Source organism: Hyperolius riggenbachi, chromosome 4 (genome assembly GCF_040937935.1).
Source record: "Hyperolius riggenbachi isolate aHypRig1 chromosome 4, aHypRig1.pri, whole genome shotgun sequence".
Lineage (NCBI taxonomy): Eukaryota > Metazoa > Chordata > Amphibia > Anura > Hyperoliidae > Hyperolius > Hyperolius riggenbachi.
Genome location: NC_090649.1, coordinates 403,063,643 through 403,083,333, shown reverse-complemented (window position 1 = coordinate 403,083,333; position 19,691 = coordinate 403,063,643). Strand labels below are relative to the sequence as shown.

General features: G+C 45.8%; 1 protein-coding gene across 1 annotated transcript in view; it reads left to right on the top strand.

Annotated features, from left to right (window-relative positions):
* Nucleotides 1-1,977, top strand: part of LOC137570884 (uncharacterized) — a 45,386-nt gene extending 43,409 nt beyond the window's left edge. The window contains exon 8 of the mRNA XM_068279592.1: nucleotides 1,803-1,977. Within this exon, the coding sequence (XP_068135693.1) occupies nucleotides 1,803-1,919 (117 nt within the window). The 3' untranslated portion in view covers nucleotides 1,920-1,977. The remainder of the gene's footprint in view (nucleotides 1-1,802) is intronic.
* Nucleotides 1,978-19,691: the final 17,714 nt, after the last annotated feature.

Genomic DNA, 19,691 nt, shown 5'->3' with positions numbered 1-19,691 from the left:
CTGATGGTCCTCCGTGGTCCGGCTGAAGCCTGGGGCAGAAGTGCTCCCACATAGGCTATATAGTGAATGCATGCCTGTCCTGGGATTATCGCGGACTGCACAGAAGTGTGGTCTGCTTACTGCAGCAGATCCTGCAGATCTGTTGCAGCGTAACAAGTCTGACGACTCCTATTTATAAAATAGGAGCCGTTCACTGTCCATTTAGCAATGGGCAGAGAACGGACAAAAAATGTCTGTTCTCCGCTCTAGTGGGAACAGAGCCTAAAACACAAAATTACATTTTTGCTATAAAACCTTAAACACAGAAAAAAATAACATGAAGACTGGTCTAAAGTAATTGGAAGGACATACAGTATTTACATTTCACTGGAGCTAACTGATAACATTGCTGGCTGCAGTATAAATTATCAGATTGTCTAATGATTAAGTAATTGCTGTGCAAAAAAGTAGAAAAAGTTTTCTGCTAGATACAACAGAATGTATGGAGACCCTCTCCTGCCCCATTTGCAGAGTAGTGCAGTCGAGCAGTTTAATATTTCCTTTCTCCAGCGCTGGATGAGGTTAGCCACATGTTCTATGCTGAATACCCCCAGTGCATGTCATGTAAGCTGGAAAGTATGCAAGCATAAAGCAGCTGCCAGGTAGAACCGATGAGACCCGATACACCACTGAAGAAGATAACTGTTGCAGTGTTCCGTTGTGCTACTCTGCAATGTGGGTAAAGGCTGCCGGGGGAGAAGGGGGTGTAAGGGTGTCTTTTTTTACTAGCCACATGGGGGAGGAGTTTGAATCCAAGGAGGGCTATATTTGGTCTGCCTGTATTTGTAAAATGGCAAAGAGGGCTGTATTTGGCCCACGGGCCTTGAGTTTGGTCACCTGTGCTTTAGATCATAGATGAAATAGGAGTTTCATGTCCCCTTAAGGCAGGGGTAGGGAACCTATAGCTCGGAAGCCAGATGTGGCTCTTTTGATGGCTACATCTGGCTCCCAGACAAATCAGTAGGGATTGATTCACTGAGCTACACTGCTCAAGCAGCACAAGTAGAATTTTCTAAGTAGGCACGCTACTGCTGTAGCATGCACTGCTAACTTTCTCGTGCTCCCCTCAAAACGAACAGCTGCTCCAATTGTCTCACTCTGGACCCTGTCAGGTCCAGTGACTTGGTAGGCAGAGATCCCCGCACTTTGATTGGCTCAATAAACTGCCTGTCAAGTGACAGGCAGCCTATTGGGCCAATCAAAGTGCGGGGATCTTGTCCTACAAAGTGAATCAAGTCAGCTAGCTAATTGTGCAAGCTGTTAGTCGGTATTTTGCCTGTCTGGCTCTCGAGGAAATTGCTGATGTTGCTGAAACCCAAGAGAAGCTGAAGACTTGTCTGACACTTCCACTGCCTGGAGGATCAACTGTATACACATCACCATGGCAACAGGGACATGAGCCCTCTGCTGCACATGCGCACTGTCCCTGTTTGAAACATTGTATGGCTCTCAGGGAAATACTTCTTAACATATGTGGCGTTTATGGCTCTCTCAGCCAAAAAGGTTCCTGACTCCTGCCTTAAGGTTTCAATTTACTAAAATACTTCCCGTTTAAATACATATATATATATATATATATATATATATCCACCCCAGAGGGAAAACAGGCAACAATAGAAGGTTGTGGATGAATATTTTTACATTAAAAAAAAAGAAATTAAAAAAGAATAACAGTGCAGTCAAAAAGAGTTTGAAATAAAAAAAAAGTTCTAGTTTTTTTTTTTTTTTTTTCTTAAACATGCTTCTTTTTGATATTTTGACAGAGCTCTGAAAATCCAGCAAATAGCGAAGAAGAGGCGGAAGTAGTGGCGTTTTGTTCCCAACTGAGAAAGAAATTGATTTGCCAAAGAGCTAAAGAGTTTCCCAATGTTAATGAGTGACAACAAATATTACTGCAGAAATGCCTTATCATGTTCTTAGCCTAAATGTGATTAAAGATTAGCTGCCTGTAGCAGATGTCTCTGGTACATTTGTGTCACAGGTCAAGGGCGCAGCAATAGTCACAGCAGCCATAGCAACTGCTATGGGACACTGGAGCATAGTGGGCCCAAGTGGTAATTGGTGTATTGACTATTAATTGTCCTGTGTTTCTCCACTCTCTGACTTTATCTTAGTGCCCATATGCTGTTTGCAGTGTACAGTGTATAGGAATGTACATTGCCTTGTCAACTCATATCCCATAGGTACAGGTGGCATTGCTCTAGACTGCCTACGCCTATTGGCCCCATCTAAATTCTGCTGTGGGGCCCCATAATCTCTAGCTACGCCTCTGTCACAGGTATATGCCATCTTTTTGGTTATTGAATTGTAGAGAAGATTTTGTTCTTCTATATCATTGTGACATACAGCAAACATGACTATGTGGTCTGTATATAAAGTGTCACAAGAGGCCCTAGTGGTCGGACCACAAATTGCCTTCCAATCGGTTTCAGCACACAGACCATGCAAGCTTGGGCCGCGATCTTTGTGCAGAAACCGACAGAAATTTGGGCAGCAGCCCGACCAGAAGGGAGCCTGTGAGGTACAGGTAATTACAACTTACACACGATTCCAGGGTATCTGCCACCACCTCTGTTACCATGGGACAGAGGAGCCCGCTGCCTGTCTGAGCCTAGATCTACAAATAAAAACGGTTAAAACACGCTGTATTCTGTCTAGCCAAAAACAACCAATAGTAGCGTCACTTCAGAGACCCGGGATCAGTTCTGTGCGTGCTGAATAGTAGGGTAGCTAGAACAACAACTGACAATAGCGTCGGTTTATTAAAGGCAATAAAAATAATTAATATATACAGACAATTATTAAAAGCAACAATTATTAAAACAGTAATAGCCAGTATGAAAAATAAAAGAAGGGAGAAAAAGTTCCTGGAAAGATGTCCTTTAGTGGGAAAACTTGTAAAGTTATTGGTTTCAATCAAAGTTCAGAGTTCAGACCAGGTGGATGCCAGCATATCCTCAAGCTGGCACAGATGAAATCAAGATGATGTTTCAGGGTGGAGGACACTGAGTTTGGGTCCTCTGCCATTCTTATGCCCCTGATTCAGTAGGAGGGAGTGAGGGCGGGGAGCCACACACCCCCTTAGAAGATGAGATGAGCCCTCCCCTTGTCCTTGGGACCAGAAATCATATCTAACCATACATGGGCTCTATCTTACAGAACCGTACAGGTCAGGGCAGATTTATTAACATTTTCAGGTCTGTCTCGATTTACCCAGCACCCTGATACCAGGCATGAGGGGTGGGACCCCTGTGGTATCATCAGGGCACTTTCAAACTGCCTAACTGGCAGTCTTTACCTCAGAATGTTCTGAAACTTCCTCAGAACCAGCACCGGGACTCATGCTACACTTCCCCCACGTTTGGCGAAGCTGCCATCTCAGGAACCCCAGAAATATGACATATTTGGGAAGTTATGGATTATGCTATGAGACTCAGGTTATTCAGGATGTGTGCTAGCTGCTAGCAGCTGGCTTCCCTTTGATCCTTACCAGGGAGCAAGGTGTCAAGACCTCCCGGGGATTCGTAGCCTGCCTGGCTGAACCTAGACCTCCTTATCACTCTTTGGTTAATTAACATCTACATGAGATCAGCTAGGTGTCACCTGGTTCCCAGAACAGAAAAGGGCATTCATGCCTCCATGTTATTCTGCCTTCCACAGGGAATATGTCCAAGCTAATTAACACCTCCCCCCAGGCTTTTACAGAGATTCTCTCAGCTAAGAAAAGACTGTAGATCCTCTTACACAATCAACCCAGATTCTATTGATCTGAAGCGCAATCGATGCAGAGAATCGAGTGCGATCGCTTTTTCTTCACGGGCGGTTCCAGGACACGTCTGCGGCCCCGCAAACGTCCGTGACATAAAGGTATAGAATGCACATGAATTACTAATATAAATTTAAGTTCTGTTTCGCCGTTTGCCTATAAAAATGGAGCCCGATGAAAATAGCGCCGGAGACTGCCGGCTGTAGAATATCAGTTAAATTACCGATATTCTACTACTTAACCTCTTGAGGACCGTGGGCTTAAACCCCCCTAGTGACCAGGTCATTTTGTTCAAAATTGGCCACTGCAGCTTTAAGGCCAAGCTGCAGGACCGCACAACACAGCACACAAATGATTCCCCCCCCCCCCTTTTGTCCCCACCAACAGAGCTCTCTATTGGTGGGGTCTGATCGCCCCTGCAGTGTTTTATTTAAATATAAATATTTATGTTATTTTTTTTTATTAAATTCGTGTATTTTTTTAAAATATTTTATTCCCTCCATCCCTCCCACCCCCAAGGCAGCCAATAACGGCGATCGGCTGTCATAGGCTTCAGCCTATGAGAGCCGATCGCTCTCTCGTCCTCCAGGGGGACATCCGTGTCACACGGCTGTCCCCAGTACAGCGCTGCTGCAGATCGCAGCGCTGTACAATACAATTAAGCGGCGGTTTCGCCGTTACAGTCTCCAGAACGGCAATCGCCACTCGAAGACTGAAGGCGGAGCTCCGCTCCGCCCACCAAGCAGGAGATGCGCGCGCATCCTGCGCGCGATCTCCTGCAAATGCAAGCCCCAGGACTTTCCGCCAATTGGCGTTAGGTGGTCCTGGGGCTGCCGCCGCGGCCACGCCCACCGGCGTGTAGCCGTCGGCAAGTGGTTAATTCCTTTAGTAAAACATTGGTAATCTTTACCGACATTATACTATAACTTAACTCTACTCTCACACAGAACCCCCTGCCAATGCCTAACCCTCAGACATCCCCTGGTGCCTAACCTTAACCAACCCCCCCCCCCCCCCGGTGCCTAACCTTAATGATAGGCTGAGTGCAGGAACATCCATAGCCTTCCCTCTACTTAGGTACAGTTAGAATCAAACCTGTAGTGAGTTTCCCAACCTCAGTTTTACTAAAATCCTTACTCCAGGTACAGTTCTATACAGTGGCGTAGCTTATGAGCTCTGGGCTCCAGTGCAAGTTTTACATTGAGCCCCCTCAAGTGCTCTATAAATAAAAATTCATTTGGACCACCAAAACCTGCCAAGGACAGCTGCAGTGTCAGAGAGGTGTTGGCTGGGGAGAGCAGTGTATTCATGGATACAACTAAACAAAACACACAAAGAGGTGATCGTTTCCAGCTTAGCACCAATAAAGAGTTTGAAGTAGGGTCCCTAGTGGGCCAAGGGCCCTGGGGTAGTCACTACCTGTGCATCCCCTATTACTACACCACTGGCTCTGTATATGTCAGCTCAAAAGGCCCCAGGGTCACCTTTCTGACAACTAAGGGCTACTGCAGCAAAGAAAAAAAATCCTGATTTGGTCTCATAATTTGAAGCAGGCCAGATGAAGGAGTTAACCATTGATGTGATTGGCTCAGTTTCATCATGCTGTTGCATGAAAGAAAGTGTAGTTAAGACTGTGAAGGTTGCAACCTGCAGATCTGCAGGCACAGGAAATGGCTAGTGAAATGTTTATGACCAGGTACTATATAGGTGTTTAATTTGACACCAGCTAATGAAGAAACTTATTCCAAGAGAAAAGCAGTTGCCCTAAACCAGCGTATTGCCAGCATGTGACTCTGAAACGACTGAAGCCACATGGCAATCAGCAATGTTTTAGAGTGAGGTCAGCAATAACCACTTGTATAATGTCTCTGTATAGGTCTGTCTTAGCACATAGCTCTATACAGAACATTAATCCTGCTGCACCTGAGTTAAATAAAATGACATGCTTCAGCAGAATTCTACACCAAAACAGATTCTTTTCGGGTATCATCAATGAAGAGCTTCTGGTCTGCAAGACATTTACATTTAGCTGAAATATGTGAAGAATTTAAGATATACCTCTGATTACTGATGCAGCCAATCCAAAGTCTTTGAAGGTTCTTACGCTGTAAATTTTAAATATCAACATAGAAAAAATATTTTCATTATCATGCTCAATAAGAATTCATGGGTGAGATTGTATCTCTTGAGCAAATGCTCCCTGCCAATATATATGCTCATATATCTCTCCAAAGGCAATTAATAGTTGATGTAAAAGTCAAATATAAGGATGGGTCACGAGCAGATGTCATGGGAAGACCTGTGCTGTGTGGAAAACTTGCTGATTGCTGGAGTATTGAGGAGAGTTACATGATCAGCTTAGCAGGAACTAGAAACATTGAGAAGAGGGGCTGATGGACCTTTTAAAACTGATTTAGGGCTGGTTCAGACGGACGTTTGGAGGCGTCGCGTTCGTTGGCGTTGCGTTCATGATGCGTTCAGGCTTTCAGCAGAGTTCGCATTGCGTTCGGATGCGGTCGCGTTTTTTCTTCCCCTAGAGGGACATTACCCGTCGCGGTTAACCGCCCCTGGAAGCAACATGTAGCTTCCAGGGGCTCCTTGAACGCCAGTAAAAATCGGGACCCGAACGCCGCGTTTGTGCAAACGCGCATAAAAGCTTGGTACAAACGCTCCCATTCACTTGAATGGGAGTGTTTAACGCCAAGCCCCGAACGCTGGCAGTAAACGCTCTGCAAACGTCCGTCTGAACCAGCCCTTAGGCTAGTTTCACAGTGTCCATTGCATAAGTTCAGTGCTTAGCCTTCTATCAGCACAGTGTTACTACACAGTTCTACTGATCCAGTAGAGCTTGGTACACCCTGGCATGCAATAAAGCGTTAGAGGAACCGGCGTCTAGATGCACTGAGGAGTCCAGGTATTTTTTTTTCCAGTGTTTTTATAACAGCAAATTTAATCCACATACGGAGCATTAACATCATGTTGAAATAGCAATGCACATGCATTAGCTGAACTAAAGTGGTAACAATTTTCCCCTTCCACCTCCCCACTCCCCTATCCCTCCACCCCCCCCCCCCCACAAATCTCTCTCTGGTCATTCTATCTATCGATAGTCAGCCTTAACTGCTTCTAATATCAATAGAGCTAACAACTGCCCAAGCCAGGTTTATAGTCCAAAGTCCAGGGGGCCCAGGGTACCTGCTATATGTGCCTTAAGATATCATTTGGTATATTTGAAAGGAGTCACAATACGGTTTAGTTCTTCCGGAGAGAAAGTGTCCAGCAAGTAAGTTTTCCATTTTTTAAATAATTTTTTTGTACCTTTTTCTTTGTGCATAGTAGCGTGCAGCTTTTCCAGCGACCTCAGGTGCCTTAGCTCTTCTTTTAGATCCCATATCGAAGGCGGGGTAGATTATATCCATCTGTTGTATATAGTCTTTCTGGCCGCAATAATTATTACATGTTGCAGATCGGATATTTTGGTTTTAGCATCCTTTTGAATAGCATTAAACAGGAGGAGCATATGGTCTTTTGGTATGGTCGAGTGACCTATCTTGTTTACATATCTTAGTGTCTTTTCCCAAAAGGATTGGATAACAGGGCAGTCCCATATACAATGAAACATGTCTGCCTGACGTAAGCTACATTTAGGACAATAGTTGATATATCCCGGCCTGGGTACCTGATAGTGTATGTTAAAAGCATATTTGGCTTGGTAGATCATTAGCGGGTGCGACTCCCTCCATGTTTCGCTCACAATTAATTGCCTGACTCTAGCATTTCCTTCTAGAATCTTGAGTTCTAAATTTTGTTCTGTAAAGTACTTATTCCATGAAGACATGTTTCGAATGGCCAATCTCTGTGCCCCTAAATCTGCCAGTTCTTTCTGTATCTCTGAAGATAAAGAGGAGGAGGCACTAATTGTTGCAAAGAAGGTACCTTTAATCCAGGGTGGTAGGATACATCGGGATGGAGTGGGGGTGAAGGAGGCCTGACAGCTGTTTCGCTTACAAAGCTTCCTCAGAGGCCAGTAGAAGTCTCTGAAAGGGACTTCCAGGAGTCCAGGTATTAGGCGCAACCTGACCAGTCTAATAGTGGTCACACCAATTGGGTGAGTTTGTTCCCCGACGGGTGCCCTGGTGGTGGTCTCGATAGTTTTAGAAACTGTAGACTAATTGAATTGGACTTTTTAATATGCAAATGATGTGCCCTAGAACTCCTTTTTGCACTATTTTATGGATTCCAACTAAGGAAAAGCATACTCACGCACTCACTGTATTCATATACAGCCAATGGTTGTTCTTATATTGTTTTTAATGCGTTTTTAGGTACTTTTTAAAAACTAGAGCACATAAAATGTGTATAATTAGCTTGAGTTGGCAAGCATAAGTATTATTTCTAATCTGCCAAAAACTCTGCATTGGTTTTATGTACTAGTGATTTACAATTTAGAAAAGACTGTTTTATAAATATATTTTAGATGTTCTTGTTAAAGGGAACCTGAGGTGAGAGTAATATGGAGGCTGTCATATTTATTTCCTTTTAAACAATACCAGTTGCCTGGTTATTCCTGTTGATCGTCTAGCATCAGTGGTTTATGAGTTACAACCCTAAAACAAGCATGTAGCTAATCCAGTCAGACTTGAGTTAGAGCGCCTGATCTGCATGCTTGTTTAGGGTTTATGGCTAAAAGTAATAGAGGCAGAGGATCAGCAGGACAGTCAAGAAACTTGCACTGTTTAAAAGGAATCCATATCCCTCTTGCTTCAGGTTCCATTTCACCCTCTTACGACCGCTGCACGCCGACAGAGGCGTAGATTTGCAGGAGATCACGCGCACCAATGCCAATCTCTGCTTGAATGATGGAGCTCCGCTCTGTCATCAGTCTCCCAGCGGCGATCGCCGTCTATTTACATTGTACAGCGCTGCGATCTACAGCAGCGCTGTACTGGGGACAGCCGTGTCACACGGCTGTCCCCGTGGGAAGCAGGAGAGTGATCGGCTGTCATAGGTTGATGCCTATGACAGCTGATCGCGCTGATTGGCTGGCAGGGGAGAAATTGGCTGGCTCGGGAGAATTTTTTTTAAAAAAGCAATATTTATAAAAAAATATATATTTATAAAAAAATAAATAAACATCCCAGCAGGGATCACAGCCCACCAACAGAAATCTCTGTTGGTGGGCAGAAAAAAAGGGGGGGGGGACATTTGGGTGCTGAGTTGTACGGCCCTGCAGCAAGGCCTTAAAGCTGCAGTGGCCTAAATAGTAAAAAATTGCCTGGTCACTAGGGGGGTTTAAGCCCACGGTCCTCAAGTGGTTAAGGAGAACTTCTATCCAGTGCTATACAATCGTGTGGGTAGAGATGGGTGCAGGCATGCAGGTCATACTTAGAGTTGTCGCGAACCCACGGATTTTGGTTCGCAAACCACGAACGCGAACTTGCAAAAAAGTTTGCAAACTGGCGAATCAAAGCGAACCGCAATAGACTTCAATGGGCAGGTGAACTTTCAAAACTACAAACACTAATTCTGGGCACAAAAGTGATGGAAAAGATGTTTTAGGGGTCTAACACCTGGAGGGGGCATGGCGGAGTGGGATACATGCCAAAAGTCCCGGGGAAAAATATGGATTTGACGCACAGCAGGGTTATAATCCCTAAAGGGCAGAAATCACATTGCATTCCTAAACTGGATGCCTAAAGTGCTTGAAAACATCTTGCGTGTGTAGACATTGATCAGGTAGTGTAAGTAGTGAACTACTTCACACTGACAGACCAAACTCACTGTGTAATGCACCGCAAACAGATGGCTGTGCTGGTGCACACGTTGACCAGAGTGCAGGTGATGGCGGCTTTCCATCCCATATGGTCGGGCTGAGGTAGCTCAATGACAGAACAACAGTGACTGTCCATCTGATTAAATTTGGTCTGTCCACAATGAAGCAACAACCTTATTTTCTTGGGTGTTCCCCCAACACACTCATATAGGCCATTGCTTCATTGTGATACGTAAGCCCCTTCACCGCGGCAAGGTAACGATCACCAAGGGGAATTGACACATGTACATGCCTTTTGTTTTCTTGTTGCAGCCGCAGTGCAGCCAGAAAAATTAGGCAGGCATGTACACGCACCAGAAAAAAATTATTATAGCGGCCACTGCTAGTAGTGGCTTTAAAAATTCAGGAATCCACCTGCAGTCCTGAACCCTTTTGGTGGAGGCAGAGAAGGCAATCAAGCGGGCTGCAGGCAGAGATGCTGTGTGGGGACTGACTTAGTCTTGGGGCAAGCAGCAGCCCTCCGGGATACATGCCTCATTCATTTTGATAAAGGTGAGGTACTGAACACTTTTGTGACTTAGGCGACTTCTCTTCTCAGTGACAATGCCTCCAGCTGCACTGAAGGTCCTTTCTGACAGGACGCTTGAGCTGGGGGTGTGCAGCTAGAAGTTGGATGGCAAATTGTGACAGCTCTGGCCACAGGTCAAGCCTGCGCACCCAGTAGTCCAGGGGTTCATCACTGCTCATAGTGTCTACATCCGCACTTAAGGCCAGGTAGTCGACTACCTGCCGGTCAAGACGTTGGTGGAGGGTGGATCTGGAAGGGCGAGGCGTTGGACTAAAGAATGTCCGCACGACATAACCATGAGATCGCTAGAACGTCCTGTCCTTGCCTGTGTGGACATGGGAGGAGGAGGAAGATTACTGGCAGTGGCATCTTTATTCCGTTGTGCTGTGACATCACCCTTAAACACACTGTAAAGCATACTTCCCAAATTGTGTTGCAAGTGCTGCATTCTTTCAGACTTGTGGTTACTTGCTAAATCTCTGCCACTTTGTGCTTATACCGAGGGCCTAGTAGCGTTGCCACCCAGTACAGGTCATTCCCCTTGAGTTTTTTTTATACGGGGTCCCTCAACAGGCTGGACAGCATGAAAGACGGCACATAGTCGCATGCCAATGTACTAGCCATCTCCTCTTGCTCTTCCTCAGTGATGTCAGGTAAGTTCTCCTCCTCCCCCCAGCCATGAACAATACCACAGGAAAGGTGAGCAGCACAAGCCCCCTGTGACGCCTGCAGCGGTTGTTCTTCTGCCTCCTCCTCAAAAAAAACCTTCCTCATCTGACTTCTCTTCCCCAGATGACTCCTCCTCCTCCTCCCCCCTCCTCTGTGATGTCGCAGGTGTTGATGATGTCGCAGGTGATGTTTCCAACCACTCTTCCTCCTCCTGTTCTTGGTCACGCTCCTTTACAGCTTGATCTGCCACTCTACGCACGGCATGCTCCAGGAAGAAAGCATATGGGATCAAGTCGCTGATGGCGACTTCACTGCGACTCACCAGGTTTGTCACCTCCTCAAACGGGAAGCCTGCAGGCATTACGCATGAGTGTCCAGTACTTCGGCCATAACATCCCCAGCTCCCCAGAGCATGACCTTTCACTGTAGTGGTACAGATAGTCGTTAGTGGTACAGATAGTCGTTGACGGCTTTCTCCTGAGTTAGCAGGCGGTCAAACATGAGGAGCGTTGAATTCCAGTGAGTCAGGCTATCGCAAATCAAGCACCTCACAGGCAAGTTTTCTCAGCAGAATATCGGCCAAGCGCGCCATGGCTGTATAGGAACGCCTGAAATGCCCACACACCTTCCTTGACTGCTTCAGGACCTCCTGTAAGCCTGGGTACTTACACACAAATCTTTGGATTATAAGATTTAGCACATGTGCCATGCAGGGTACATGTGTCAACTTTCGCAAATTTAAAGCCGAAAAGAGATTGCTGCCGTTGTCACACACCACGTTGCCGATCTCCAGTTGGTGTGGGGTCAGCCACTGAGCCACCTGTTTGTTCAGAGCAGTCAGGAGAGCTGCTCCAGTGTGACTTCCGGCTTTGAGGCAAGACATGTTCAAGATGGCATTACACCAACGTACCTGGCATGCAGCATAGGCCCTGGGGAGCTGGGGGTGTGCAGTTTGAGAGAACACAGCAGTAGAGTAGCACTCAGCTGAGAAGGAGGAGGATGAAAGTGAAGAGGATGTAGCAGGAGGAGAAGGAGAGGAGGTGGCAGCAGGTCTGCCTGCAAGCCGTGGAGGTGTCACATCTAGGTGCATAGCGACGTACTCCCTGCTTGCCAGCGGTCACCAGGTTGACCCACTGTGCCGTATAAGTAATGTACCTGCCCTGACCGTGCTTTGCAGACCAGACATCCATGGTCAGATGGACCCTTGACCCAACGCTGTGTGCCAGAGATGACACCACTTGCCTTTCAACATCACGGCACAGTTTGGTTATGGCCTTCTGAGAGAAATAATTGCGGCCTGGTATCTTCCACTGCAGTGTCTCAATCGCCACAAATTTTTGGAAGGCCTCAGAGTCCACCAGCCGGTATGGTAACAGCTGGCGAGCTAATAGTTCTGCCAAGCCAGCTGTCAGAAGCCGGGCAAGGGGTGACTGGCAGACACTGGCTTCTTCCGCTCAAAGATTTCCTTCACAGACACCTGGCTGCTGCTGTGGGCAGAGGAGCAGGAACCGCTTAAGGTGAGAGACGGAGTCTACGAGGGTGGCTGTGAAGGTGCAAGGGATAAAGTGGCTGGAGAATCTGCACCTGAAGGAGGAAAAGGAGAAGGAGGGTGGCTTTGCATTTGTGTGCTGTTTTATCTCAGGTGGTCCTCCCATTGCCGTTTGTGCTCTCTCACGATGTGAGGTAGTTGTCCCTACGTGGGTCTTTGTCTTTCCATGACATTTTTGCTGGCAGAGAGTACAGATGGCATCACTCTCATCTGAGGCAGACACACAAAAAAATGCCACACCGCTGAGCCCTGAAATGGTGGCACTTTGGTGGCGGCGTCAGCAGTTGACCTTGAAGGACATGTTGGCTGGCTGTCCATAGGTGGCAATACATGCCGCCGGACACTGCCATGAACTGTTTCTGACGACAAGCTCCCCCTGCTTCTTTTAGCAACTCGTCTCCTCCTACTCCTCTCTGACTCCCCCTCTGAACTGTCCCCCTGGTCATCATGTCTATTAGGATCCCACTGGACATCCGGACATCCATGGCAGTATCATCATCATCGTCAACATCATAATCATCCTCCACAGCTTTGCTTGTATCAGACACCTCATAAACTACACCAACAGCAGGTACTTCATCATCCTCACACCTTACGTTTATAGTGACGCCTAACTCAGACATATGAGGTGGTGTAACTTGCTTAGCGCCTTCATCTTGTTGTAACAATTATGGCTGTGAATCAGTTAATTCGCCACCAAATAACTCCTGCGATGTGTCAAGTGGAGCAGATGTGGTGCTAGTAGTAGCGCTGGTGGCTGCGGAAGATGAGGTGTTCTGTGTTAAATAGTCAACTACGTCCTGCAGGGACGGATCTAGTGGGGGGCGAACGGGTCTCTTGCCCCAGGCGCAGTTTGTTGAATTCTTAAAAAGGCGCCAAAACTGGATAGGGAAAGGCAGTTTAGGCGCCAAAACCTGACCTTTAGGCACCAAAACCTGACCTTTAGGCACCAAAACTGAAGGGGAATGGCAGTTTAGGCGCCAAAACCTGACCTTGCCCCAGGCGCAATTTGGTCTAGATCCATCCCTGACGTCCTGACAATCTTGGGAGTTGATGGCACATGCCTTCTGAACACTTTACTTTGGTTCAGGGCCGCACAAAATAATGTCAGTACGACCTTGAATAGACCTGCCAGGTGGCCTGCCTCTGCCTGCTGTTTTGTCCATATTGGGGGATGAAGTGAAAGGTATGCACTAACTTGACTAATACAGAGGTATACACTGACTGCTGGTATAATACAATGTGCAGTCACACAGGTGCAATGAAAGGTATGCAGTGACTGCTGGTATAACAATGTGCAGTCACACAGGTGCAGTGAAAAGGTTGCAGTGACTGCTGGTATAACAATGTGCAGTCACACAGGTGCAGTGAAAGGTATGCAGTGACTGCTGGTATAACAATGTGCAGTCACACAGGTGCAGTGAAAATGGATGCACTGACTGCTGGTATATAAAACAGCGTGCGGTCACACAGATGCAGTGAAAGGTATGCAGTGACTGCTGGTAGAACAATGTGCAGTCACACAGGTGCAGTGAAAGGTATGCACTGACTGCTGGTATAATACAATGTGTAGTCACAGATGCAGTGAAAGGTATGCAGTTAACAGCTATGCACGGACTGGTATATAAAATAGCGTGCCATCACACAGGTGCAGTGAAAGGTATGCAGTGACTGGTATTACAATACAATGTGCAGCTGTCACACAGGTGCAGTTAACTGGTATGTACGGACTGGTATATAAAACAGCGTGCGGTCACACAGAGATGCAGTGAACAGGTATGCAGTGACAGGTATATAAAACAGCGTGCGGTCACACAGAGATGCAGTGAAAGGTATACAGTGACTGGTATTACAATACAATATGCAGCTGTCACACACACAGGTGCAGTGAAAAGGCACTGAATGTGCTGGGCCTGGTCCAGTATAACAATTAGCAAGGGCCAGCTGCGACAGACAGGGCTGTATATGCAGTGTCAGTGGGCCACACACAAAAAAAACACATCACAAGAACATTAGCTCTCAAAAGAGCTGTTTTGGTGGTGCTTTTCAGCAACAAATATCATCAAGGAGCAAGCTAACAGACCTCCTATCACTTTCCCTATCTCTCCAATGTCTCTCCCTTCTCTCACTAATACTGCAGGAGGGAGTGCAGCCTGATTGGCTGCCATGTGTCTGCTGACTGTGATGTAGAGGGTCAAAGTTTAGCCCAATGATGTAGTATAGGGGGTGGGTCGAACCGCTATAAAGTTCGCATTTCGTTGCAAACACGAATCCGTGATGTTCACGTGCGAACCGTTTGGGACAACTCTAGTCATACTAAGATTAGACCATTGCTGGAGCCACTGTGTTGAAATCACGGTGTCCTGTTGCCAGCTTAATGTCAATCTCACTTGTCAAACTACTTACTGCTGCAGACATAACAGCACTTGCTGTTTAATTGACCTTGACAAGTAATGCTCTCTGCTGCCACATTACCATACACGGAATCATAATTGGTCCAAGTACAACACTGCTTCAAACATCAATCAACACACTATTATTACATAAAAAGACATAAGGAATGATTTTGCTTTTTTTCCTGAATAGCACCAGATGTTTATAGTCATTAAACAGCTTACTGTGCCTTCACACCACTGACCGCTGGAGTCTGTTTCAAGTAGCCGCATCTCATGAGTGCAGAGATTAGAATGACATAGTCTTGTAGAAAGTCTCTGTTCTTTCACTTCCAGCCGCTGGCTTAACATCATCAGTAAATTTAGAAGATCAGCTAAAGCATGTTGAACACTTGTAATGGTTTATGTGTATTGTTGCTAGGGTATTGTTTTTTTGTTTTAAATTCTTTTTATTGAATTAAACAACAAACAAACATTAACACAAATAAAAACAAAAACAGAAACATAATCCATGACAGTATCATGAGAATGAATATACAGGGTCATCATCCACAGTACATGTGCATAAAATAGTGTGAACATCCACCAAGAAGACAATTTCAGCATACATGAATACCAGTCAGGGGGGGGGGGGGGGGGGGTGTACCAGACATGTCAAAAAGGAAGGATACAAAAATGCATCACATCAGCAATAAAACAATAAGGGATTTCCAGAAGCAGAGATAGATTTACAAAGGAGTTACAGCATGTCAATGATATGAGGCGTGATACCAAGATCAGTAGAGACTGATTCAGCAGAGTCAAGCCAGGGATTCCAAAGCTTAGAAAATTTAGAATTTGCACCACGTCTCTCCCAGGTAAGTTTATAGAGGGGAAGGGCCTGATTGATTAAGCGGATCCACGTTTGGACAGAGGGTTCCGAGGTACTCTTCCATTCAATAGAAATGGGTTTTTTTTTACCAAAGAACAGGAGATATCTCAATAAAAGCTTCTTGTGTTTATTTACAGGGAGATCCCACATCATACCCAAAATACAGGTTTTATAAGACAGAATAAAGGGGAGGTTTAATTTTTCCTGTAGGAAGGTAAGAATTTTGGACCAAAAGGTCTGGATAGAGGGACAATCCCAGCACATATGTTTAAAGGAGCCTGGGACACATCCACACCGCCAGCAGGTGTTAGAGACATTGGATGAAAATGTACTCAATCTAACAGGGGTGAAGTACGTCTGATGGAACCAACGCAATTGGATCAACTTATCTCTAGAAGGGATAACTGTCTTAACATAGTTTTCTTCAAAATCAGCCCAGTCATCAGAGGATATTTCCTCATCCCATTCTAACCACTTAGCCCTAGATTTATTATCCCTGTGTGAATATTTAATTTCAATAAGATTAAAATAATACCTAGAGATGAGTTTGGAGGGATCATTAAACAGGAGCCATTTTTCAACTATACCTGGGGAGAGTTGTGTTTCGGGCCCGCCAAATTGGCACAGGGCAGCATGGCGTAACTGAAGATAACGAAAGCGAGCACAACGGGGAAGATTATACTCTGAAGCTAGCTGGGGTATTGTTATGGTTAGAATCAATGTATTGCTTTTTTACATTTTAGAGATGCTATAAAGATTAGCATATATTTATATATAGATACATTTTAACCCGTGCCACCTAAGCATACAGGACATAAAAATCCCTAATACTTTGGCATAATAATGAAGTAACAGGAACATATTTGTGCTTTTGCAAGTCCTTGGGCACTAACAGGTTTTCAGTCTATGCATACTCCATCTAAAGTTTTACTGTACTTATGAAGGTGGCTAGGGGTCACAGTAGAAAGAAAAATTGGATCACATAATAGATGGAGACGAAGGTTTGGAGAACGGAATACACAAAATCAGTGGCATAGATATCAATAGGGATGCAGAGGTTGCGACCGCCCGGAGCCCTAGGGCCAGAGGCGCCCCAAAGGGCTCACCCTCAACCACAGTATTAAACTGCCTTCCACCCTCCCGGCTGCTTGAGTCTCCTGATCCCCCCCCCCCCCCAGGAGGTGTCAATAGCGGCAACTTACCTTTGGCATGCACCCGCACTGATCCCAGTTCATTGCGCTGCGCCCCGCTAGCCTACTCTGCCTCCTCCTTGCGTATCTGCCCCCCCCCGGGTGTTGGAATAATGGAATAAGTAGCGGCAGCTTACCTCTGCAATGTGCCCACAAAGACTGAAGACATCCGTCTCCCCGGCACTTCTCTCTATAGTGACTGGCTTGAACTGTGCGTCATCAGTTGAAGCCGGTCACAAGAGTGAGAAGTGCTGGGGAGACAGATGTCTGCAGTCATCGCGGGCACATTGCGGAGGTAAGCTACCGCTACTTATTCCAACACCCGGGGGGGGGGGGGCAGATACGCAAGGGGTAGGCAGAGTAGGCTAGCGGGGGGCAGCGCAATGATCTGGGATCAGCGCGGGAGCATGCCAAAGGTAAGTTGCCGCTATTGACATTTCACCGGGTGGCCAGGAGACTGAAGAGGGAGGCAGGGAGGAAGGCGCAAGGGGAAGGCAGGGGGACTCAGGAGCACACGAGGACCCATGGGGGGGGGCACAGAAGGACACATGGGGGGAAAATGGGGACACACAGAAGGATACATGGGGGGCACAGGAGGACATATGGAGGGCACAGAAGCACACAAGAGGGGTCACAGAAGGACACATGGGGGGCACAGGAGGACATATGGGCACACAGGAGCACACATGAGGACACACAGGAGGACACATGGGGGGCACATGAGGACACATGGGGATATGGGGGCACAGGAGCAAACATGAGGACACACAGAAGGACACATGGGGGGCACATGAGGACACTCAGAAGGACACATGGGGATATGGGGGGCACAGGAGCACACATGAGGACTCACAGAAGGACATGTACAAGACGCTCCTGGAATATGGACGCACCAGATTTAGTATTTTTTCCCCTGGTTTTTGCCCTCCAAACTTGGGTGCGTCTTATATTCCGGAGCATCTTATATGGCGGAAAATACAGTACATCAGGCTTTCTCAAGTAGGGGTACTTAAGGACTCTGCAGTGGTTCATTGGCATTTTACCCAATTGTGGGGAAAGTATAATAGAGCACATTATTATAGGGGGTACTGTAACAAGAAGCACTACATTGAGGGGTCAGGAGACAGTATAATGAGTGGCAGTGTAATAGGGGGTAGTGAAATAAACAGCTACACATACTTTTAAAGACCATGCCTCCTGCAAAATATATGCAGGGGTTCCTCGAGATCAAAAAATTGTTTGCAGGGGTTCCTTGAGATCCAAAAGTTATTTGCAGGGTTCCTCCAGGGTAAAAAGGTTGAGAAAGGCTGCACTAAATGGTTCTCTGGAGGAACCATCTACCTGTCTTTTCCTCTCTCTGTCTTTTCCTGTCCCATCTTGTGCCCCCTTTAAAAATATCAATGTATCATTGTTAGTAATAGGTGAATTAACCTCCTGAGTGTTACGCCGCTCAGGAGGGTTTGCAGCGAGAGTCCCCCAGTATAATTTTAATAGATTACATGTCTGTAATAGCTTCAGCTAGCACTAGGCTAGCTAGTAGTGGTGGCCGTCATCCCCTCGATTACTGTTGATCCCCCCGATCGCCCGCTAAATACATTACCCAGCCTGGATCCAGCGATTGGTGCAGCCTCCCCGGACAGCTCCGCTCTTCTCTATGGGGAGGATCGAACATGACGTCATGCGCAGACCTGATCCTCCCCATAGAGAGGACCGGAGATGTGCAGGGAGGCTGCGTGATCGCTAGATCCGGGGGAAGTCATGTATTTAGCGGGCGATCGGAGGGATCAACAGTAATCGGGGGGATGCTGGCCACCACTACTAGCTAGCCTAGTGCTAGCTAAAGCTATTACAGCCATATAATCTGTTAAAATTATACTGAGGGACTCCTGGGGACAGCCGGCGGTATGCACGACACAGTGTCGGGCATACTGCTAAGGAGATTAACCACTTAACCTCCCCAGCGTTCAATTTCCCCAGGATTTCTGTGCAAACAGTGATAAAATTTATTTTTAAAACTTTTTTTTCCCTGTAACTTGCCAAAATGTGTCAAGCAAGGGTCTAGTATACAGTGCAGGAGAGTATTGATGTGTATGCATGTTTATACTGTTCACAGCATGTTTTTTTGAACGGACATTTCTGTCCATAACGCTGGGGAGGTTAAGCCCTGAGTGTATTTTTACCTTATGGACCAGAGCAATTTTCACATTTCAGCGCTCCTCCCAATCATTTGCCAATAACATTACCACTACTTATCACAACAAAATGATCTGTATCTTGTTTTTTCTGCCACTAATTAGGCTTTCTTTGGGTGGTACCTTTTGCTAAGAATTATTTTTTTCTAATGCATTTTAATGGGAATATTAAGAAAAAAAATTAAAAAAAATCATTATTTCTCAGTTTTCAGCCATTACAGTTTTAAAATAATACATGCTTCCATAATTAAAGCCCACGTATTTTATTTGCCCATTTGTCCTGGTTATTACACCATTTAAATTATCTTGCTATCACAATGTATGGCGCCAATATTTTATTTGGAAATAAAGGTGCAGGTTTTCATTTTTGCGTCTGTCACTATTTACAAGCCCATAATTTAAAAAAATAACAGTAATATACCCTCCTGACATACATGTAAAAAAAAGGTCAGTCCCTAAGGTAAGTATTTATGTCGTTTTTTTTTTTTTACTTTATTTTACAATTTTTTCTAAATGCAAAAGTTTTATTTGGGCATTTATGGGAGAGAGTGGGAGGTAAGGGGTTAATTTTAAATTATGTGCAGGTCTCTATATTAAAGTAAATGATTGTAGGTGTAATTTTACCAAAACAGGAAGTAGGTTGATGTACAGTATGTCCACACATAGAAAATACATCCATAC